This window comes from Rhinolophus sinicus, linkage group LG03, assembly GCF_036562045.2.
Source record: "Rhinolophus sinicus isolate RSC01 linkage group LG03, ASM3656204v1, whole genome shotgun sequence".
In the NCBI taxonomy this organism is placed as follows: Eukaryota; Metazoa; Chordata; class Mammalia; order Chiroptera; family Rhinolophidae; genus Rhinolophus; species Rhinolophus sinicus.
Genome location: NC_133753.1, coordinates 123666944 through 123691577, shown reverse-complemented (window position 1 = coordinate 123691577; position 24634 = coordinate 123666944). Strand labels below are relative to the sequence as shown.

At 39.8% G+C, this 24634-nt stretch overlaps 1 protein-coding gene across 14 annotated transcripts in view; it reads left to right on the top strand.

Annotated features, from left to right (window-relative positions):
• APC (APC regulator of WNT signaling pathway) overlaps window positions 1-24634 on the top strand; it is a 241039-nt gene that overhangs the window by 97489 nt on the left and 118916 nt on the right. For 5 of the 14 annotated variants that reach the window (XM_019727784.2, XM_074328606.1, XM_019727786.2 and 2 more), the window contains exon 1: window positions 14834-15132. The exons of 2 other annotated variants lie outside the window; for them this stretch is intronic. In XM_019727784.2, coding sequence (XP_019583343.2) covers window positions 14971-15132 — 162 coding nt within the window. In that variant the 5' untranslated portion in view covers window positions 14834-14970. Of the gene's footprint in view, window positions 1-14762; window positions 15133-15401; window positions 15420-24634 lie in introns of those variants that run through there. 7 more of the 14 variants (XM_019727787.2, XM_074328605.1, XM_074328604.1 and 4 more) reach the window with 4 other exon arrangements.

Sequence of the window (24634 nt, the reverse complement as noted above, 5' to 3'; positions counted from 1 at the left end):
GTGTCATCATTGGGCTGTTGGCAGCTGGGAGAAGTTGAAAAGTTCTGGGGCCTCTGAGCCAGCTGCTCAGATGGGTGAAATGCGCCCTAGGGGTCCGAGTGTGGACGACAGAACCCACAGACACTGCTCATACTGTTTCACAGAGCTCACATCTGAGTCATATCGCTGTCCACACCAGGGACATGATTGAAGACTTCAAAGGGAGAATATGATGGAACATTCACAATCTACCACTCAAGTGGGAAGGAAGTTGTTTTCATTTACTTCTCTATAATGGAATTCAACTTGACTCTAAGCCCCCATTTTTAATGATGGAGTAACTGAGTCTTGTCATTCTCAGGGTAACTGTATCATTGTAGTTTCAAAGTTAGTTTCTTGGAGTAAATATTCAGTCAAATCAAAGATTTAAACTCAACCCATTTAAAGCTCAAATTCAGTGTCAGAGCTATTCTCCACTCTCAAGGATTCTTCTAGGTACAGGGGAAGAACAGCAAGGGAAGGTCTGATTGTGCCCCAGATGCCTCTGTCCTTGCTATAGCTGAAGGTTTTGCCCCTGAATAATTTGCAGTCTGTTGTCTTAATATAATAAAGGTCCACCCACCACCTCCACTCACGTTAGCCCCTCCTGTCTCAAGTGAAGCTTAGAAACTCATCCTCATCTTGATCCCTTGAACTGTGTACCTTAGAGGCTGTGGCTATAGGGTCACCTTGTCCCAAGGCAAGATGACCTGGTCATGCCCACTGCTGGGGCCTGTTGGAAAGTGCTTCTCTGAGTTCCAGAGAAGAGGGTCAAAGGGTACTCTGCTCCAGGGTTTCCACGGAGAGGTGTCAGAAACTGCCGAGAGGGTAAGGGAGGAGGAAGTGAACCTGGAAGCAGGTAAATATTCTCAGCCATACTTTTGTGCTCTCTTCTTCTCTCCTTCCAAGTTCCTTTCCCTGACTCTTACCTCTTTCCTATGATTTGGAGATATTTAAAAGACATACTGTCTTAGCACAGTAAACTCTTTATTTCAAAATCAAGTAACTTTGTAAGTACTCCTTCAAATATAGGCAGCAGGTAGGTTTTAGAGCAACCTTACAGATAAAATGAAAAATCAATTTGTAATCAGGTACCATATTTTAATATACTGTTATTATTCTTAGTAATAATAACTGAAATCCAAATTCTAACATTATTCCTCATGAAATTTAGTATTTTCTTCCTTGAGCTTACAGATTACTTTTGTTCCATCATTTTTCACCAGCATCTGACGGCTCATGCAGCAATCCCTTCGTGCTGGCCTCAGCTCCTTTTCTGTGGACAACAGGGCAGCAATGATCATTTCAGCACCTCAAACCCCTCAGTTCCCCATCACGTTCTCCAGGAGGTGCTCCTGTTGTAGAAATCCATGATCTGGGAGCTAAGCCCAGGTGCTTTGGATCTGTGGGGATGGGGGCCAGCAGGGGACACTGAGACCTGGAAGACCCCCTTTCCTCTACAGTGAATAAGCTAGCTAGTCTGGTGGAATACAGGCTGGGGCCTGGAAGGGCCTTACGTGTCACTAGGAGCATGTTTCCTAGGAGTGGTGACCTGGGACAGCCAGCATCACTCACTTTGGAGTTCTGTGGGGACTTCCTGAAGTATCTTTGGTCTCCAAAGCCGAAGGCACAGAAGGCCTGGGACTTCTTCCCACCTCCTCCACTGTCTTCCTCTTCCCCTCCGCACTGGGGATGTTATGCAGATGACCAGTGATAGCACTGACACCTGCCTTACTCATCTGTGCAGAATCCCAGGACTTCACTGCCACACCTGTGGTGTTTGATATCACCGGACGTGCTTGAGACAGAGTATGACGCAAGGATAAGCAGAAGCTGCTAGCGTGCCCTTCATGACTCTCACATGAGCTGCTCAAGCCTGAGCTCTGCACCATTCACCTGACTGACTGAATTCATTCCATACAAAGAAGAGCCCGACACCAACCCAGATGTAGGCGCCTTTGTCTGTAGATGGCAACAGAATCCACGCTAGCATTCACCCTCCACCAAGAACCTGAACAGCATCTAGTGATGCTACAGCTGCTCTCCTCTTGTGGAGAGGGGACTTTCTTTCTTGTCTCCAGTTCCACACCACAGTTCTCCTTTGGCCTGGGACAGGGCTTTCCCTCAGTGGGTAGCCTACAGGGAGGGCCTGGAGCACTGAAAAAGAGTCCCTACCTCCAGGAAGATTGACTTCAGATGAGTATGAAGAGAAGGGAGCCTGAACTTTTCAGGCATGAGATGCTGTGCCTTTTTCTACTCCTACTCCAAAGTCAACTTTTCTACTCTCCACTCAGTTCAGTTTTTCTGCTCTTCACTTTGAATTCACCCTTCATTGTCTGCTCTGTGACAATGGAGCTGGACTCTAAATATTTCTCCTCTTCCATCTCGCATGATGTTACGTTTCTCAGTAAAGGGGCCTTTCACCTAGGAGCTCACAGTCTAGTGGGGTACACACACACACACAGACACACACACACACACACACAGACACACACCACCTATAAGACGCAAGAAAGATGGAAAAGGACAAGAATCCAGACAGAAGAGACTGAGGGGACCCATATCAGCTCAGCTTAACTGCAAAAAGTGATTTTTCCAAAAGGAAATGAGAAGAACTTCAGAAGGCAGAGTGAAGTTAGGCCACAAAGTAGATTTTCTGGCCTCTTCAGGAACATGAAGAGAGGTACGAAGTTACCTTCTATGGAGACATAAGAAAAGAGGCACACACACACACACACACACACACACACACACACACGCACTGCTTTGCATCTCATAAGGATATCTGAAGTTCTCCAAGTGAGAAGGCAGGTAGAGCCCAGAACTTACAAATGAGCAATCAAAATATAGGCCTCTTGTTCTACTGGTGGGGGATATTGGTGAGACCCTTAATTCTGAATCCTGCTCTGCCTTATCAAGCAAAGAGTGAACTCTAGACTGTCCTTGTTACCCTGCAGCCAGGAGAGCTCTTTTTCCAGAACTCACTCCCCTGCCACGTGAAGGCGCTGCTGGGAGGTGACTCAGCCCCATTGATGAATCCCGGTTCCTCACTTCTCTTGCACAATCCCCTGGAATTTGAGTTACAGGGTTTTTAGAGCCTTACTTTTCTCCTTTTTCTACCCTGATCCTTCTGGAGAGGGAGACTGGAAAAGGCACAGTAAAATTCCTGCATAGAGTTTCTTTAAAAAAAACAACACTGTCAATAATTATGAGGGAGGAATCACAAATACAAGGATTCAGAATGATTCAAAATGTCAACTACTCTAATATTATGCAAATAGGTACTTGTGGCTTATGAAAAATTGCTGAAGACAGCTTCCTGCATAGATTCACAAATACTGCATTTCAAATAACAGAGCTGCTGATGTGCTCTGAAACAACTGGGTTAGATGACACAAGGAGTTCCAGTGTTGACAAAGATGCTGACAAAGACATGCGAAGAGCTTAAGTAAAACGATGCCAAGATATGCAAAAGAAACAACAATATTCCTAAATGTATATATCATTTCATATAGTATGGGATTTTTATAAATTATTACTAATTATAACAAAATGGTTTTTTTAAAAAAGAGACATTTGACCACTTTATTTCCCAAGAAGTGTATATTATATTCGAGTTGGCCTAAAATAATAAAAAAACAAATTTAATTATTTTATTGAAAAAAAAGATCTTGTATTCAGGATTGCCTTGTATTCAGGCATATAAGATATATAGTGAGCATGGTAGCTAGTAATTAGCCAAAAACTTATCTATTTGAGTTCAAGGTAAAACAAGCCTGAGCCTGAGCCCTTCTCCAAGCGTCCTGATTCAGGAATTTACTAAGCCCTGGGAATGGTGTCTGTGGACCCCTGAGTTACCCCTTTCTTCCCCAGAAAAGAGTAATTCATAGCCTTAGCATAGAAGATCTTATTTTAAAACCCCAACACATGTCATATGTACATATGGTGAACGGTTTCCCAACAAAGGTACAAAGACAGTTCAATAAAGAAAGATTAGTCTCTTCAATAAATGGTGCTGGAACAACTGGGCAACCACATGCAAAAATAAAAATAAATAAATAAAAGAACCTCGACCCTTGTCTTCTACCATATACAAAAATTAATGCAAAACTAGATCATACACATAAATTTATTATACAACCCATAACTGTAAAACTCCTAGAAGAAATCATATGAGAAAATTTTGTGATTTTGGATTAAGCTAGATTTCTTAGATAGAACACTAAAGACAAGAACCATTAAAATGAAAACAACTAATTATTTAAAACTTCTCCTCTTCAAAAGACACTGTTAAAATAAAAATTCAAATTCCAGATTGGGAGAAATTATTTGTGAATTGTACAGCCATTAAAAGATGTGTGTCCACAACATATAAAGAGCTCTGTAAACTCAATAATTTAAAAACAAAAAACAAAAAACTGCCATTACAAAAGGCCAAAATCCAGAACACTGGCAACACCAAATGCTGATAAGGATGTGGAATACTAGGAACTCTCATTCATTGCTGGTGGGAGTGCAAAATGGTACAGCTGCTTTGGAAGACAGTTTGGCAGATTCTTACAGAACTAAACATACTCTTACCATGTGATGCAGTAATCATGCTCCTTGGTATTTACTCAAAGAGTTGAAAACTTATGTCCACACAAAAACCTGTACACAATGTTTATAGCAGTTTTAGTTGTATTCATAATCGCCCAAAACTTGGAAGCAACCAAGATGTCCTTCAATAGGTAATGGATAAATAAACTGGGGTACATCCAGACAATGGAATACTATTCAGCACTAAAAGCAAATGAGCTATCAAGCCATGAAACGACATTGAGGAAATTTAAATGCACACTACCAAGTGAAAAAATCAATCTGAAACGGCTACAAATAGTATGATTCCAACTATATGATATTCTGGAAACGGCAAAAGTGTGGAGACAATAAAAACATCAGTGGTTGCTGGGGTGGCAGAGAGATGAATAGGCACGGCATAGAGGATTTCACGGCAGTGAAAATACTCTATATTATAATGATGGATATAAGTCATTATACATTTGTCTAAACCCATGGAATGTACAACACCAAGAGTGAACCCTAAGGTAAGCTATGAACTTTGGGTGATTATGATGTGTCAGTGTAAGTTCATACTTGGAAACAAATGTACGCACCACTCTGGGAAGTGAAGTAGACAATGGGGGAGGCTATTCAGGGTGAGGGGGGATGGGGTATATGGGAAATCTCTGTACCTTCCTCTCAATTTTGTTGTGAACCTAAACCAGCTCTAAAAAAAAATTAAGTCTTTAAATCAACCAACCAACCAACAAAGTGGAATTACTCATAATTATTTTGAACTGAAAACAGCCCAAGTGTTTTTCAACCTGGGAGTAGGTAACAAACTGTGGTACTGTGTACTGCAATCTGTGTGCTGCAATAAAAAGAAATGAACTACTGGTGCATGCAACATGGGGAATTTCTAATACGTGCAGCTATGTGAAAGAAGTTAGACTCAAGGGGCTGTCAGATGGCTCAGTTGGTTAGAGCACGAGCTCTCAACAAGGTTGCCGGTTCAGTTCCCACATGGGATGGTGGGCTGCACCCCCTGCAACTAAAGATTGAAGACGGCAACTGGACTTAGAGCTGAGCTGCGCCCTCCACAACTAGATTGAAGGACAACGACTTGGAGCTGATGGGCCCTGGAGAAGCACACTGTTCCCCAATATTCCCCAATACAATTTTTAAAAAATAATAAATAATGCTTTCGTCTTAAAAAAAAAGTTAGACTCAAATGTCTACATACTATATAAGTCCTTTATATGACTTTCTGGGATTAAAAAAGAGGTTTAGGAAGCTAATCAGTGATTGCTCATAGCTCAAGCCTGGAAAGAAAGGTTGATCGCAAACAGGCGTGTGTGAATTTTGAGGGATGCTTGAAATGTTCTATAACTTGATTGTGGTGATAGTTATGTGACTATATGCATTTGTCAAATTCATAGGACTGTACTCCTAAATAGCAAATTTTACTGTATGTAAATCATACCTCAATTTTTTAAATGTTAATAACAAAACAAAACCTTAGAAAAACTTTGACGCAGAGTCAGCAGGGTCATTGTTGACAGAGACTGCTGGTTCCATAATTCCCGATAAGTGGAGTCCAGGCTAATCCCAGGCATGTTTGTGACTCCAGAAATCCTGAAGGTTGTGCAATGGTTTGTCTGCTTTCTCATAAACAGCTGCTGGCTGATAATGAAAGATGGAGAGAGGCAGGACAGTCACAAGGAAAGACGGAGAATTTTCTCTGCCTATTCTATCCTTTCTCTTCTATGATTCCTCCTTTTTCTGTTTACCGCCTCCCCCATCTCTTCTTTTTCTTTCACTTCCTTTCCATATTTATCAGTTCACACCTAGCTGAAAGGAATCTCTTGGATGCTATGACAAGTGGGGCCAAAGGAAGCCTTTGCTATGATTAGTAGTGTATTGGTAAATGATTAACAACCAGCTCTGTGAAACACACACACGTACAAGTTTATTTTAAATGTACTGATATAAACAGTATAGAGCACATAGTTTATAAATAATAATGAAATATACAATATTCTTTTATGTGAATTCCATATTGCCAATTGATTCCCACCGAATGTTTCATTGATTTTTGCTGAACTTTTGTATCTGTAGCCACCTACCATTGTAAGTAACAAACAAGTGTAGTTTTGACAAGAATCTTGGCTATTTTCATTGATGTGAATGATTAAGATGAAAGTGAAATAACAAAGATATGTGTTGGAACTTCACTCATTCATCAATAACACGAGTGACTTGGATAAATTTTATAATAGTTTTTGAATACTGGAGGGATATTTCCTTGATCTTTGTGTTATTCACAATGTAACAACTATAAACATGACATTTTTTTTTTTTTGGTTTAATGTACAGTATTAACATTTTCTCCATCATTGGACAATCAACAGAAGAGTAAATGAAGCCCAGATTTGGAGCATTTGTTTTCTGTGGTGTAAATACTCACCCCATCCAATTTCAAACTACTAATGTGAAATCATTGAACAGAATTATGAAGGGATATGCACAGCACACCATTATACAATATTTCCACCAAACAGATACGATAGAAACAACATCAGGAACACAGGTAACAGCAAAATGTTGTCAAATGATTAAAAAGAGGAAAATTTTGAGTATTTCTTTTGAACAATTGAATTACGTTTGCATCATTTACTTTTAATAATGACTGTGTTTAATAACCAGCTCATGACATTCCTGAAATTAAGCAGTGGGCTATCCTACTGGGCTGCATGCCACCCATTAAGGATCCCAGTACCAATCTGTGAACCCTCCCTACCACAAATTCTGGGGCAGCCACAGCAGCATGAAGGAAGAGTAGGTGCAAACATATGCTGTTTCCCTGCGCCCCATTACTCTTGACGTGCTGCCAGAACTGTTTTAGTCTTATGGGACATTTCCCAGAACTGTTCAGCCTGGTTGTGAGGGCTGAATTATCAATGTCATCAGCCACACCATAAACTGTATTAGGAAATGGATGTGGGTTTCAGTGGAATAAATGTTTTGGTTTTCTTCATTAAATTTCATTCATTAAAATATTCTGTTGGGTTTTTTTTTTTTAATTAGGATTTGTTGTTGATTGAGAAAAATTATTATTCTGAAACTCCTTTTATTTTTAAAGGCAACTCTAGAAAGATACTCACTAAAATGTAACAATTATCTTGGAAGGTGAGGGTTTTTTTGTTTTTGTGTTTGTTTTTTCTTGTCTTTTTGTGATTTCCTGTAAACTTTCAGATTTTCTACAATAAATATATAACACTTCGGTAATATGAAAAAATTGAGACAAATCTTTGATTACTTGATATTTAAAACAGCACTGGTGTTGTCCTTTTAAAGACTAGAAGAATAAATAGCATTTCAGTAAAAGAGTGCCCGGGGAAACAGACATTACTAAGTTCAGTTTCATTTAAAAGCCAGATGTCCGGGAATTGGATATGGCCAATTATCAATTTCTACCCAGATGGAGTGTTTTCTTTTTTTCTATCATTAGATGGAAAAGCACAGCATCTCTGGCTGCTTGCTTTATTACATTCAGTCACTTTAGTTGGAAAGCTTTAAGGGATCAGTGGAGCTTAGAAGAAGGACAGTTTATTCTATCGTGAATGAAAAGTTGAAGGAACAGAATTAAGATGTGTGACTGGTTACATGATGAAAGATTTTCAATCTTGCTCTGACCAATTCAAGCAGTGTTAGAAATGGATTTCATATCTTCTCATGTCTGCCTTCCTATATTACTCAGTTGCTGTATAACAAATTACTCTAAGATTTAGCAACTTAAACTAAGCAATACCTAATTATTTCACAGTTTCTGTATATCAGGGAGTTGAGCATGGTTTAGCTGGCTGCCTGTGGCTGCCTATGGCTCAGGGTCTCCCATGAATGTTGAACCAGCCATGGATACCTGGAATAAATCCTACTTGGTCTTGTATTTTTTTTTTTTTTTTTTTGGTATATTGTTGGATTTGATTTACTAATATTTTGTTGATGATATTTGCATCTAAGTTTATGAGAGATATTGGTCTCTAGTTTTCTTTATTGTATGATCTTTGTTTGGTTTTGGTATCAGAGTAATATTGGCCTTATAAAGTGAGCAGAGAAGTATCCCTTCCTTTTCCATTCTCTGGAAGAGATTGTATAAAATTGGTGCTAATTTTTCTCAAAATACTTGATAGCATTCTCCAGTGAAATCATCTGGTGATTTCTTTTTCCAGAGAACTTTAAGGACAAGTTCAATTTCTTGAATGGTTACTGGTCTATTCTATTTCATCTTGTTTGAGCTATGGTAGTTTATAGTTTTTGAAGAATTGGTCTATTTCTTCTAAGTTGTTGAATTTATCAATGTAAAGGTGTCTATGGTATTCCGTTATTCCACTTCTAAAGACTGCAGGAAACGTAGTGACATACTGTTTCATTATATTTGTGATTTGTGTCTTCTCTTTATTTTGTCGGTCTTACTGGAAGTCTATTAACCAGCTTTCGGTTTCATTGGGTTTTTAAAATTGTTTTATCTTGCAGTTTCATTGATTTCTGCTCTTTTATTATTTCTTTCTGCTTGCTTGGGTTTATTTTGCTCTTTTTTCTAGTTTTTGGAACTTACATTACCAATTTGAGAATTTTTATAATGTAATTTTCCCTCTTTTCTGATGTAATCATTTAATGCATAAATTTCCCTCTCAGCTCCACTTTAGCTGCAACCCACAAATTTTGATATGTTGTATTTTCATTTTCATACACTTCTGTGTATTGTTTAAAAAACTTTCTTTGAGACTTCTTCTTTGACCAGGTATTGTTTAAAAGTATGTTGTTTAATTGCCAAGTATTTAGAGATTTTTCCTGTTGCCTTTCTCTCATTGATTTCTAATTAAATCCCACAATGGTCAGCAAACATACTCTGTATGATTTTAATTCTTTTAAGTTTGTTAACATTTGTTTTCTGTCCAAGCATGTGGTCTTTCTTGGGTGCTTGAAAAAAAAAAAAAGTGCATTCTGCTGTTGTGGATGGATGTTTTATAAATGTTAGATTCTTTTGAACAGTTGTGCTGTTCAAGTCTTCTATTTCTTTGCTCATTTTCTATTAGTTCTTTCAGTTGCTGAGAGGGGGATAGTGAAGTCGCCAGTTATAATTTCAGAGATCTATGTTTTATGAGAGATCAACTTTAGAGTCTCAGTTTAAGAGAAAAAATAACAATTTGAGGACCAATTTCAATAAGAAAGTGAATATTTATTTAGAATGAGAAAATAAACCACAACAAATTGCCAGTATAAAATGCTGACACAAAAATCCACAAACATCAGAAAATCCATTTGTTTATTATGTTGCTGCTTGACATATTTTTATCATACTTTTTCCCTACTTTTTTTTGTCAAGATACACTTTATTTGGCTCTTTGTATTACAGAGATTTTGTTTTATTGTGTTTGTATAGATTGAATAGAAAGATAATTTAATCTTCCTTCAAGCATGGTTGATTAAAAAAAAAGCTTAGTTTTTTTTACCTTGATAACTTGTTATTAGTAATAACATAATTTTTAAAGATTGTAGTCATATTTGGGGAACCTCCTATTAGGTTTAATTTATTTATGAGCTATAGAATTTGGAAGATTTTTCTATAGACCAGCTTCTAGCTCTGTAATTTCTGGTACAGAAATTTCTGCACCTTTCTGCCCTGCACCTTTGTGTTACTTAATGCTGGAGAGGCAGACAATGGGCTATAGGAGTATCCCTAGAAACTATTCCAGGTTAGCAACGAGATGCTGCACACAGAAGTGACTATGAATCACAGAAGTATTCTCCCACCAAATTCAAGCAAATTGTGCCTCAAACTCAACTTCCCTTCCATCCCCAAAATGACTATAGCCACTTTAATACTACCTGACACAAAAACTGTGACAGTGGGGAAGACAGAGTAGAAAGGAACAATGCCCTTAACCAATTGTGGTTAAAATATATTACATAGGCAGTTTTTACAAAAATTAAGAACATGTGAACATATTGCTAAAGCACCTTTTAGGAGCTTAAAATGGCCCATGCAAATGACGGGCCTTGAACCTTAACCTGTGTTAGTTTTACTGAAAATTAAGCTCTGTTACATTTTAATTGGATGCAAAGAGAAAGGAGGTAAATAACTGTACTTAATCCACAATCTTAAAGCAGATGTCTTTTTTAAAATAAATGTTTATTAAAATTTCCAAGCATATCCCAAAGTAGCAAGAATAGTGTAATGAATGTTCATGGCACTTATCCTCCAGCTTCTAAAATTATCAATCTGGCTGATCTTGTTTGTTTGGATGCTTCCAGTTCAAGACAGCATGTAGGATAGATACCAAGATGAATGAGACATGGTCTCTGACCTCATGTCTGTACCCAAAGAATCATAAACCTAACAATCGTGTCATACTACCCAAAAGGAGAATTCTGGGCCATGGAAGGAGAGATTACCTCTACCTGGGAATGACCAGTAAAAGCTTCAAGGAATGAATGAGTTACTTAGGAAACAAGTACATATTTTAACTTGTCCAAGCTGAGACAGAATTGAAATATCTGAAATGTATATTTCTGGTTTTTTACTTTAGATCATTCCTCTTGGCTTTGGGGAAATAGTTCAGCCTCCTAGCTGTTTATCTACATCTCTAACCAGATACTCAGATTCATTCAGATTTAATTAATATTTATTGAGTGCTTGCTAGGTGGTACCCGTTTTCACATACATTATTTCATTTAATTCTCACAACAAGCTTGACAAATAGATATCAATATCCTCATTTCTGAAGGTGAGAAGAGAGATCCAGAGAAGCCGCTTGCCTAAGCCTGCACAGACAGCAAGTTTAACTTAAATCCAGGATTTCTAATTCCAATTCTAGTGTTCTTAAAATTCTATCCAGTCTATCTGATCCAAGCCACACATTTGACCTGTGCTAGGTATCTTCTCATAGGAAAGTACCTTTTTTCATAGCCACACTCTAAAATTATCAGTAGCAGGAACCCTGTCTTTTGCAAAATTGTTTCTCGGTAACTGTCAGGCTGCCTTGGTCCAGCATCTCTGGAAGAATACTTAGTTATCACTGCAGATCTCTGAGGTAGGTAGAGCAGCTATCCTTATCCCTGTCCATACAGATAAGGAAACTTGCCCAGTGGAGTCAAGTGACTCGCCTGAGGTCTTATAGCTGGTTTACTGCCACATTTGAACTGTAGCCCAGACCTCCTCACTGCCACTCCCATCTCTTTCCTCTATTTCAGGCCTTGCCATATACATAAAATGATGTATCAGTTTCTAGTGCTGCTGTAACAAAGGGCCACAAAACAGGTGACTTAGAACAATGAAAATGTATTGTCTCATGGTTCCAAAGTCTGTAAGTCTAAAATCAAGGTATGGCAGGGCAATGCTCCCTCTGAAACCTATAAGGAAATCCTTGCTTGCCTCTTCTTAAATTCTGGTGGTTTGCCGACAATCTTTGGTGTTCTTTGGCTTGTAGCTGCATAACCCCGTCTCTGTCTTTGCCATCACATGGCTTTCTCCCTGTGTGTCTCTTTCTTCACATGGCTGTCTTTTTATAAGGACACTGATTGTTAGATTAGAGGTCCCCCCTAGTCCAGTATGACCTCATCTAACTTAACTACTAATTATACATAGATTTTCGACTGCAGGAGGTTGGCACCCCAACCCCCACGTTGTTCAAGGGTCAACTGTACGTACATCTGCAATGACCCTATTTCCAAATACATTCGTATTCCTTAGTACTGGAGGTTAAGACTTGAACATATGTTTTTTGTGGGGAGGGGATATATTCATCCTATAACAGATGGTAACCATAAGAGGAGAGAGTACCATAGAAACTGAAGAAATTCTCTTGTTTGCAGGATTTATTCCAAGGACAAATTACATTACAGTCGGATAGAGGTGGGGGGAGTCTTTTCAGGTATGTATTCCCACCTACTACTTGGTTTGCACGTAGACTAACTGGATTTGGCTGACAAGTGTATGTTTTCATGAGTTATAGTATATTATTTCTCTCATATAAGGACTGAATGGCCCCAACGTAAGATAGCAGCCCCATTCTTTCTAGTAGTTCACCCCAGCTATCCTGAGGCAGCTATCCTGGTAGAGGGAAATGATGGTGTGTAATTCTGATGAGTAAATAGGGTAAATGATTGTTCCAGTGAGCCTGTCACTCTTTGCAGAGAACTGTCTTTGATGTCTGAAGTATTACTTGAGACCTAGATGAGTGAGCTAGTCCTTCAGTAACAAGCCTAACGAAGGGGATGCTGTTAGCATTTATGACCTGCACCGTTTTTCCGGTATCTCCTCTTTTCCTTTAATGAAACGTATAGAAATTATAAATACAAAGAAATACACATTTCTAAAAAATATGAAAAGGAAATGGTAAAATGAGCTCTGCTTCAACCCAAAGGAAACGAATGCCAGCAGTTTCCCATTAGGCCTTTTACTGAGGAATACAAGAATAGCAATATGATTGGGGTCCTTATGGCAATAGCCTAACTCTCTAATGAAAGCCTGCTAATGACAGAGTCAAATCACCAGATAAGTCCATCGCCACATCCAATTTCTCTAAAAGGGAAGAGCACAGGGTCAACGCTATCTGTCAATATGTGACTTTGGGCAAGTGACTAAATCTCTCTGAATGTTCCGATGTGTAAAAATGAGGATCACTACCTAACAGGGCTGTGGCGGAGATTAAGTACCTCGCATCGTGCACAGCACATATAATGGGTGCTCCCTTCAACGGAAGCCTTACTTCTCCCTGTCCTGCAAACATGCGCAATGCAATCTCCACCCACTGCCCCACCATCACCAACTCTTCTCCATCTCATTCCCACCCCTTCTTTCCAAAGTTCCTATTTATAATCTAGTTGAGGACACATATTAATAGGAAACAACTTGCATTGAATTTTTAAAACCAACAAGTAAAACACCAACAAGTATTTCACCGACTACTTAGGTGCTGACAAACTTTCACATTTGTTAATTCAACAACCATTTGCTAAATGACTGCCCATGGCAGCCACAGTGCTGGACCTGGGGTATTATTCTTTGGTAAACAAAACCTCTTCCCTCCCTCATGGAGTTCACAGTGTGAAGAAACAATGAATATATAATGTAAAAATATGTTGGCGCCATGAAAGAAATGCTGAGGTGCAATGACTAATGGAAGGGCAGGAGGGAGACTTAGTTTGGGGAGAATGTTCTTTCTGAGGTAACATTTAAACTGAAACCTGAAAGATGGTAAGCTAGACATGTAAAGGACAGGAGTAAGGGCCTTTGCGGCAGTGGAATCATCATGTGTACCACAGGGAGGCAATCAGGGGCTGTTTGAAGAGGAGGTGGAGTAGTGTCAGCAAGGTAGAGGGGCCCCTTGGAATACTCCGGCTCTTACTATGGCTTCAGTGTCCTACCTTCTTTGGCCCTTGCCTCCCTCTGACCTCATCTCTTCCTACTGTCCATGCCACCCATTCTCTCTGTCCTTCCAATGTGCTGGTCTCGTTTCTACCTCAGGCCTCTTCTTTTGCCGTTCCCTCAGTCTGGAAGGCTCTACCCCAGATCTTCTCATGACTCCTGGCTCCTGTGTTTTGCTCTCTTCCCATTCCTTGTCACTGTCAATCATTATTTTGTTGACTTATTTTAGCCTTTTATTGTATTTTCTTTCCAAGTAGAACGTAAGTTTCATGAGTGTATTTCTTGCTATAAACCTAGAGCTTAGAACAGTATCTAGTATATAATGGAAATTCAAATATTGTTTGAAATTAAGCTAGAGGTAATGCAAGGTAAAGAACTGATCAAACTGTGTGAGACAAACAGGGAGAATTTCCCCCAAAAAATGTTTTGAATTAAAATTGTGGGGGTGGGGAGGGCGTGGTGCGCTTCTACAAAACGGTAATTTAGGGAATTACTCGTTCATCTCCGTCTTCTTCACTAGATTAGGAGCTCCTTTAGGACTGGAGTCAAATTTCATTAATCTTTCCATCATCAGCGCGAGGCCGGGGCACATAGTAGGTATTAGATATTTGCAGAACGCCTGTGGGTTGCGCTGAAGGAACTATTCTGAAAAGCGAGTGAAGCCGAACCCCATGGCCGAAGCGCAGCGGCCAACGCGGCTGCGCACTAGTCCCCTCTTCGCAGGGCAGGGGGACGCCGGCAATCGCCGAACACGCATGCGCACTGTATTCTTCCCGCCTCCAACAAGATGGCGGAGGCCAAATAGCGAGGGGGCGGAGTGTCGCCGCCGGAAACCCAGCCGCTGCTGGGGGGAGCTGCGGGCGAAGGCCCGGGAGCAGCGGGCCGAGGTTGGCGCGATGCTGTTCCCGGCGAGTGTTGTTGGGCACCGGTGAGGAAGGTGGACACGGAGTTGCCTTCCCGGGCCCCCGGTGCCCCCTATGTACGCCTCCCTGGGCTCGGGTCCGGTGGCCACTTTGCCCTCTTCTGTACCACTCTCCACTCTCCGGTCCTGGAGCTCCGGCGGCGGCAAAGACCGTGTCCCGCAGGGGAGGAAGCGCCCGGGCGTCCGCGCTTCTGGCCGCAGGGCGAGCGTCTGGCAGGTGAGTGAGGCTGCAAACATTGGCGTCTCCTCCCCGGCAAATCTAGGCTTTACCCCGCCGCTGCTGCAGACCCCACTGGTGCTCGGCCCGACTCCGCGGCTCTCTTGTCTCCACGTCCCACCCCCGCCCCGCCCCCGCGCCCCCTTTCAGGCCTCCTGTTGGCCCCTGGCTTTGCTGGACCTCGATTCTCGCGCAGCTGCTGAGGGTCGTGTCGCCTGCGGCTCCCCGCACCTTTCCTGGCTCCTGATGAGGCTTCACCCCTGCGAGCGGTCTCTCCTTCGCGTTAGGTGGGTGTGTAGTCCGCCCCTCCTCTTTTAGTCGCCTCATCTTCCTGGTGTCGACCCTCTTTTTCCTTGAAAAGTTTTTAACTGGGAAGATCACCCATATAGAGTTACAAAGAAAAGGCTGGTTATCCAGAGGCCAGTGAATCTTGTTCACCTTGATGAGGGAAGCAAGACCCCAGGAGACGGGATGGTTTGGGAGAGTTTTGACTCCTTGGCCCACAGAACTCTTGCAAGGTAGAGGAGTGGTGCCTGCGATGGCAAATGATTGTTCATCTAAATTAATCGCTTTCTAACTATAGTAAATCTTTAGTCTGAACTTTTGAGGCGGGGGCGTAACTTTTCTAGATCTAGTGAAAGAATTAAGTGTTCGTTTTAAAAAAGAAGGTCTATGGATGTGAGGTATTGTGTGATGAATGGCACAAGTAAAGATAAGTGATTTATTCTTTTATTCAATGTTAGCTTAAATTACCCATTGGAGCTTTAGAATCTCGTATGGTACAAGCCCTTTGTTTTATTTAGAAAGGACTGAAATGGGGAAAAGCGTTTTAAACTCAAAACTTCTCACATTTCTTGGATTCCCCCATAGTTGCTATTACTTAACAATTTTTGTAGCACTTGATATTTCTATAAAATTGCAGCTGTGCCCAGTCTCAGTTCTCCCTGCACTTTACTGGGACAAGGGAGAGTCAGAATTAATGGTATAAAACACTGTCCTAAAGAACGTTGCATCTATAACTCCTTATAAGTGCAAAGTGAAGGATCGTAGTGGAAGTAGCAGAGGAAGTTGCCGTGGCTGATTCTCCCATCTTTTCCAATAGTTGGATAATGTATCAAGAGCCCCAGAATTGTAAAAGTGGGATTATGAATAAAAATGGTAGCTTGTCCTTTGAGATTAAAAAAAGGTGGAACCTTTTTGTAACATTAAATTGAGTAGTATCCTTTTGTTTAAGCTGTTATGCTAGCGCTCTCCAAAGTTATGAAAGCACAAACTAATCTTGCCCTATTAGAATTCTCTACTAAAAATCTTTAACATGTGAGTTATAATTGGCCTGACAGATTTGTTTACTTTTCATTCTATTTTATGACACGACACATGTTTTCTCTTTTGCTGTAGACTTTATGACCTCTTAATGAATTTCTTAAATTTAGAGAGAGAAAATTGTTCAGTTGAAATAAAGGGGAGCGATTTTTGTTTGATTTCTGTATGGGTTAGTTCATTCATTTGTGGTTAGCCTTCACTTTTCTACAACCAATGACTGCAGGTTTTTAGAGCTGGTTGTCTCTCAATTCTGTGCTTTTGGCTGAAGAGAATAGGACTGCTTAGCCCAATCAATGGCTCACTACCTCTGGCAAAATAATTTGAAACATTGTGTCAAAAGACGTCTCTAACCACAAACTCTCCTTAAATCTCTCACTCTTCCACTCCTAAGGAGTCTATTTTCTCTCTCACCCTCTTGTTAGGAACCTGTGTTCATCCAACCCACCATTAGTCTACTGCAGATTTCATTTGCTTCCCCAGGTAACAGCATCCCATGGTCATCAATCAGTTTTAACTACATTCTAGCTGATGTCCTCGAATGCTTTACTTTCTGTAGATTTACCTTTCTAGTCCCCAGTCCTGAATAAGCCTCACCACTAGCTTCGTCATTTGACCTGACTTCTGAAATCTTGAAGATGCAAGATGTTAGGGTATTAGTTTTCATACCAGTCTGTGCTCTGCTCTCTGCTGGTTCTTTAATGTTGATTGTGTTCCTTTTTGTCTCATTTCCTACAGGTTTCTATAGCAAATAACTTGATCTCTTCCTTTACTGAGAGAAACCTCAGCCGTCTGGGGAATACTCCCTCTTACTTCCCTCTCTTCTACTCAGTATCATTTCCTTATTTAACTCATATCTCAGAGGAAGAAATGTCCTTCCTTTTTTTCCAAAAGCAACCCAGATGTGTCCATGATCATCCCGCCCCATCTTTCTTTCTCTAGAACTATCTTTTATCACTCCTTCAGTCTCTCTCTCGCTATCCTACATACATGCTTATGTCTTTTCTGCGGCTGCAAGATACTGTGCTGTGTGCTGCACAGCTCAGGGAAGCCAGTCTGAATCCTGAGCCCGCTGTGCCGCTGTATTTTCATTCTTCAAGGACTCATTCTTTCATTCCAGTAGCCTGACACAGTAGAAAGAACATTGACTTTTAAGCCAGATAGATTTGGGTTTGAAGTCAGTTAAAACCACTTTGTGGCTATGTGGCTGGGCAAGTTACTACTCAGACTATATTCTTTATCTATAAAATAGAATGTTATACTTACCTCACAGAGTTGTAATTAAAGGAGTTTAACACATGTTAAATATCTGTCCAAGTGTTTGGTACATTATGGAGTTCTTAATAAGTATAAATTATTCTTTCCTTTGCACTCTGACTTCCTTTACTATTTTAGCACTGAAATTGCTATTTCAAAGTCACTTATGACCTCCTGGTCACCAAATCTAATGGCCTCTCCTCGGTCATCCTTGGTTTCCTTAGATCGTTTGCGAAATGCACTCTGTAGGAATCAAATGATCTGATTTCTTGGTTCTGCATTGTATTTCCCAAGTCTCCTACTTTTTTGAAAGTTTCTTCACATTTCCTGCACTGTCTTCCTTGTGTTCTTTCCCCTAAACACAGCCTTCCCTGCATCAGGTAGGGCGCAAACTAGATTTAAAAACAAAAGAAAAAAAATGCATTGGCTCATATACTTGGCAAGTACACAGACAGAATTGCCTTAAAGAGTAGTTTGTTCATAGGCTTATGTCATTGGGGCTGAGGTTCCATTTTTCTGCTGTTCTCTCAACTTTGTCCTCCTTTTTGGGTTTCATGCTCAGACTGGCTTCTCTCCTAGTAAAGAGATGACTATCAGCCATGTTCAGATTATAGCTTTCTTCATTTACTTCCAAAGGAAGAGAGAAGGCTTCTCTCCTCCCACACTTTTCCCCAAAGTCCTAAGCTCTAGTCTGATTGAATAAAGGAAGAATTTCATGCTGCCAAGTCCATCACAATATCCTTGTCAAGTGAGATAGAATTATTGTAATTGGCCGAAGGAAGAATTCCATCTAAAATATTGGGGAGGTAGAATGAATCCAGTGTCCTCCTGCGTCTCTGTGCCTTTTTAACCAAACTGACTCAATTTGATTTTCATCCACCTACCCTCACCCAGTGTGTTTACATGTGCATGTGTGTAGATGGATTCCTCTTCCTCCTGATTTCTCTTTTTTAACCAACTTTCTTTCAGTTACCCAGTCTTGAAACCTTGCAGTCATTTCAGTTCTTTTCCGACTTTCCATCAGTTGTCAGATCTTGAATACGCCTTGTATTAGTTCGGCCCCAGGTTATATAACACCCACCTAACAGTGATTTAAATGTATCGCACATAAAACGAAGTACAGGTTGGAGGATTCCATGGCTAGGCACTTGAGCTGTACAGGGGTGTTCTCAAGGGGCCAGGTGCTTTCCATCTTTATCCTTAGCATGCTGACCTTTGTACTTGTCCGTTCAGGGTTGCGGATTGCTCTCTGTTCCGTGTATCCATTTCTAACATAGCCACCAAAGACAGGAGGAAATTTGCCCTCCCATCACTTGATTAGGCAAGTAAACCTCTTACAGAGGCGCTGCTACAACAGGTGTTCATCGTGGCAAACTCAAGATCCCTGTTGCGAGGGGGCAGGAAAACCTAAGATCTCACATTTCCATCTAGGAAGCAGTTAGGCAAATGGCTGCGGGGGTGGGGGGGGGGTAACCAACAATGTCAGTGGCATACCTCCATGGTATTATATGGAGAAATACGTTTAAATAAATAAGAATTTGCAGATAGTAGTAGCAAACTTAAAGCGCTGCTTACCCCACGAGTTGATACAGCTATACATAGAATTCTGGTGAAACATTTAGATAGTTATAGATGACTGGTTAAAATTGGATTATTATGTAAAGATATTTGAGTGGTATATTCCAGTTCTTTTAAGGTTGATGTTAAGTACATTTAAGTATACCTGGTGGAGCCTGGTTTGAAATGGTGCTATAACAACTGTAAGGAGATAGATTTGTGGTTCCCCTTGAGGGCGGGAGGCATTTGGAAATATATGGGTACGTTTTTGATTGTCACAGTAATTGTGCGAGCCTGCTGTCAGTTAGTGGGTAGAGGCCAGATACACTGAGCGTCCTGTGACGTTTGGCCACAAAACAAGAATCATTCCTTCAGAAATGCCATTAGTGCCCCTACACACTGAAATAGGTAAAAACCTTGCTTTTTGAAAGAATTCACTGAGATTTATCTGTATTCTTATATTGCAAGTGACGGAAAGCTAAATTCAAACAGCTTAAACAATAAAGGGGATGATTACATCTTGTAGTTAAACCTCAACTAAGGCTTTATCCAGGGCTCACATGAAATCATCAAGAACTTGGATCAATTTCTCTGTGATTCATTCTGCTGTCATTCCCCTTGTTTTGGTTTCATTCTCAGGGTAGCTTATCTCATGGTAGCAAATTACTGCAGCACTTTCAGACTTAATACCCTCATTTCACATATAAAGTAAAATGAACAGTATCTTTTGTATTTGGTTTTGCAAGTATTTGTTGAGTATCATCACTGCTGAAACCTTCCCTAATACCTACTCCTAAAAAGTGGTTTACTTCCTTTGTCATACTACAATTGTATACTCTTTATATCTCTATTATGTGTACATGTACCCATGTAATACTCTATGGGTATTATTTTTATACGTCTAATGCGTTACCTTGTCTTAAGTATCTTTATATTCTTAATATCTGGAATACTCTCTGACTTAGTGGTACGCAATAACTGTTTATGGAAAGAATTAATGAATGACATAAGGAGGAAGGATGTGGGGCGGCCGGTTGGCTCAGTGGTTAGATCACAGTGCTCATAACACCAAGGTCGCTGGTTCGATTCCCACATGGGCCAGTGAGCTGTGCCCTCCACAACTAGATTGAAAACAATGACTTGATATGGAGCTGATGGGTCCTGGAAAAACACACTGTTTCCCAATATTCCCCAATAAAAATTAATAAAAAGAAGAAGAAGAAAGGATATGGCAACGGCCAGAGCAACATAAGAAGGCCCCATTCCTTCAGGAGTTGTTATTGAACCCTGATTTATGTATATTTTACTCCATCTACCACCAAACATGTATGCGATGCTGTTGTGGTTAATAGAGTATAAAGTCATTTGAAAGTCTTACTGAATTCTAGTAGTGTTTTTGTCATTATTTTCTCAACAAAACTAAACACAATTACCATCATTCATTCATTCAACAAATATTTTTGAGGGCCTGCTGTGTGCACATAATGTGGCAACAGTGGTAAACAAAACAGAACCTTACTGTTTAAGTGTAAATGTTAGTGTGGGACACAGTCGATAGACATTGTATGTGTGTGTGTACACGCGCACACACACACACACACACACACACACACACATACACATCAGGTAGTTAATAGGCTTTGAAGTAAAATAAAATAGGCTCGGGATAAAGAGTAAGTGGATGCTCCTGTAGATAGGTTGATGATGGAAGGGCTTGTTGGAAAGGGCTTTGAGCTGAGACACCTGAATGAAGTGATGGACTAAGTCATGAAACTGTGTGGAGGGAAAAGGTTCAGGGAGAGGGGACAGCAGCTTCGAAGATGGAAGTGTTTTTGGCATGTTGGAAGCAGGGAGGCTGGAGTGGCTGATGTAAGGTGAGTAAAGTGGAGAGTGGTAGGGCAGGTGGGCAGAGGCTAGGGCACTAGGGTCATTTAAAGACTTGATTTTATTTTGGGTGAGATGGAAACTCTTGAAGGGTTTTAAGCATGGGACTACCCAATTTGACTTGTGTTTTGAGAGGATTATTCTAGCTGTGTGTAGAAAATTGACTGTACGAGGCAGGAATGGAAGCAAGGAAACCAGTGTGTAGTATTTTACAATAATCTAGGTTGGATGCAGGGCTTGGACAAGGTGGTAATGGTGGAGGAGCAAAGAAGTGGTCAGGTTCATGATATATTTAGAAAGTAGTCATTAGAATTTACTGGTGAATTCGATATGGAGTATGAGGGAAAGAGAAGGATGACGCCAAGTTTTCTGACATGAGCAACTGGTTGGAAGGTGGTACATGTCACTGAGATAGGGACTATGGGCCAGGGGGCTGCTGGGAAGCAGAGTCTCCGATTTGAATGAAAAGTCTTGTTTTGGATGTGGCTGTGTTTGAGGTAGCTAGCTGATATTCAAGTGGAGACATTGAATATGCATTTATATTAGGAATTTAAGGGAGAGGTGGAAGTACATTTAGAAATTATCAGTGTAGAGATGATATTTAGGCCCATGGGACCAGATGAGATCACCTGAGCAGTGAACATGGGATTCGTGTAACATTTTGATGTTAAAAATGGTTTCTTATATCAAAGGTTGGGAGCCACTGTTTTGAACAATCATCGTTGTACATTCAGAGTATGGTGAAGATGGTAATTGCCTGAGAAAGGTGGGACTTGACCTGGACTTCAGAGGATAGAAAAGGTTTTTCCTTCTCTCATGCCAAGCACAGTGCCTGGCATATCATGAATATTGTACAGATGCTGGTTAATGAACAAAAAGCAGAGGTATGGCAGCCAGCAAAGCCAGGAGTGTATCAAAAGAAAGTCAGAGAATTGGAGAAGATAGTTTGTGCTGGCAAGTAACAAAAAGTAGGATTAGTTAGTCTATTCAAGGCTTTAAATGCTAAAATGACAGTTATGTTTAACCTTATGATTGAATGATTTTCAATTATCTTTCTGTTCTTAGCACAGTGCCTCTAGTGCCTGGCCTCTGATAGATGCTCAATAAATATTGAATAAGTGAATGTGGAATTCCCAACATGTAAAATTTATCTTTACCGCATTCTCTCCTGCTGAGTAAAATATACTGGAATGCAAACTATGTTAAGTGGTATAAGGATAACCTTATGTTTGTTTCAGTTTATTATTATTTCTAATGATAAACATTAAAAACACTTGTACTTTATTGTTGATACCCAGTTACTTGAGACATACCTCACAACTGGTCAGAAAATACCCGGTTATCGGCAACGTGACGGTTGAAAAATGGCTGCTCAAGAAAGTGAGGAGCCATAGCAATCTTTTATTCAGAGACTAACAGTTACTTTGGTTTTGTAGGAATGACTACTTGAGGGCTGTTTATAGATGATTTTCTCTTTTAGAGAAAATTCAGGAAATGCAATAAAAGTACAGTAACATCAAAGCGCATCAAATGAAGAAAACCATTGTAGTTTTTATCTTCTCCCACTCATCTCTCCCTCTATCTCTCATTTTCTTCTCTTTTTTCCTGTGCCTAGAACGTTTTCTCCCTTTTGTCATTGTATAAATGTGTGTGTGTATACACACACACACACACACACACACACACACACACACAATACATGCATACGTGAGGGCTGGCAATTAAGTTCGCAAACTCATCCTAGAAAAAGTGCTACATACTCATTGCTGAATATCACTATGGTCACCTTCGAAGTGCTCCCCTTGGGAAGCTATGCACCGACACCAGCACCTAGTCCACCCTTCAAAGCAATTGAACTCTTTTTCTGGAATGGCCATCAGAGCTGTCGTCATATTACCCTTGATTTCCTGAATGTCATCAAAATGTCTTTCAATATTTCCTTTATCTTCGGGTAAAGAAAGAAGTCATTGGGGGCCAGATCGGGTGAGTAGGGAGAGTGTTCCAATACAGTTATTTGTTTACTGGCTAAAAACTCCCTCACAGACAGTGCTGTGTGAGCTGGTGCATTGTCGTGATGCAAGAGCCATGAATTGTTGACGAAAAGTTCAGGTCGTCTTACTTTTTCACGCAGCCTTTTCAGCACTTCCAAATAGTAAACTTGGTTAACTGTCCAGTTGGTACAAATTCATAATGAATAATCCCTCTGATACCAAAAAAGTTTAGCAACGTCGTTGCAACAAGTTCATGAACTTAATTGTCAGACCATATATAATTTTGTAACATTAGGTTATATACATTTCTTAGAATATTTTGTAAGTATTATTATTATTGACTATATAATAATCCCATTCAATTAATTACTTTTCTTAACTATTCCCTGTAGTTGGTTATTTAGTTGTTTTCCACTTTTTAAATCGTGTGTCATGAACAGGTTAGTACATTATAGATTTTTTCCTCTTTATTTTGGACTTTTCTTTAGGATAGGTTAATAGATAATGGAGTTACACGATACAAACATTTTTAAGGTTCATAATGTTGCCCAAATGTCCGATGTTTTATAGGTTCAATATGTGTTCATTGGTTTTAAATTAATCGTGATGGGGAAAAAATTAGGACTTAGAGTTTCCAAGCTTGAGTGATAGTCTAGCTCAGCCTTTTGTTCATCTCCAGTCTTTCTTTAACATATATTGCAGATGGTACATAAAACATAAAATGAAGAACTCAATGTGTTACTGTAAGCATACATGAAGTCATTGCCCAAGTCAAGAAATAGAACCCAGCCGTCATCCCAGAGCTGTTCTCCCTGTCTCGTTCCTGATCATAAAGAGAAAGCTTTTAACAGTTCACTCCTAGTTTGTTTGCTGAAGGCATTTTTATTTTGTTTTGTTTTTGTTAAAACCTTTATCATTTTAAAGAAGTTCCCGTCTGTACGTAATTTACTAAGAACTTTGTTCTGTTTGTTTGAATTTAATGCTTTGGGTGGAGGGACAACTTTTTATTATTATATGAATTTTCTCCTTTAATGTTAATATATTGAGTTATATTCCATTTTTAAATGTTAAACATAACCTGATTCTTGAGGTAAACCTAATTTGGCTTTACTGTATTATCCTTTTTATATTTTGCTGGGTTCAGTTTGTTATTTTGTTTATGATTTTGCATCAGTATTAATGAATGAGATGGCCTATATATTGTTCTTTTCAGGATTTGAAATCAACATTATGCTAGCCTTGTGAAATGAGCTGACCCTCATTTTCTATTCAGGAAGAGTTTATGTATGAGTCGAATTATTTCTTCCTTAAATTTTAAATTCTGGCAGAGAAGCCACCTGGGCTGGGAGTTTTCTTTGTTTTTAATTACTAATTTGACTCCTAATTTTTAAGCCTGACTAGGTTTTCTGTCTCATAATTATTTTGGTAATTTTTCCCCTAAGAGGTTGTCTTTTCACCTAAATTTTTAAAAATTTACTGGCATAAAGTTGTTT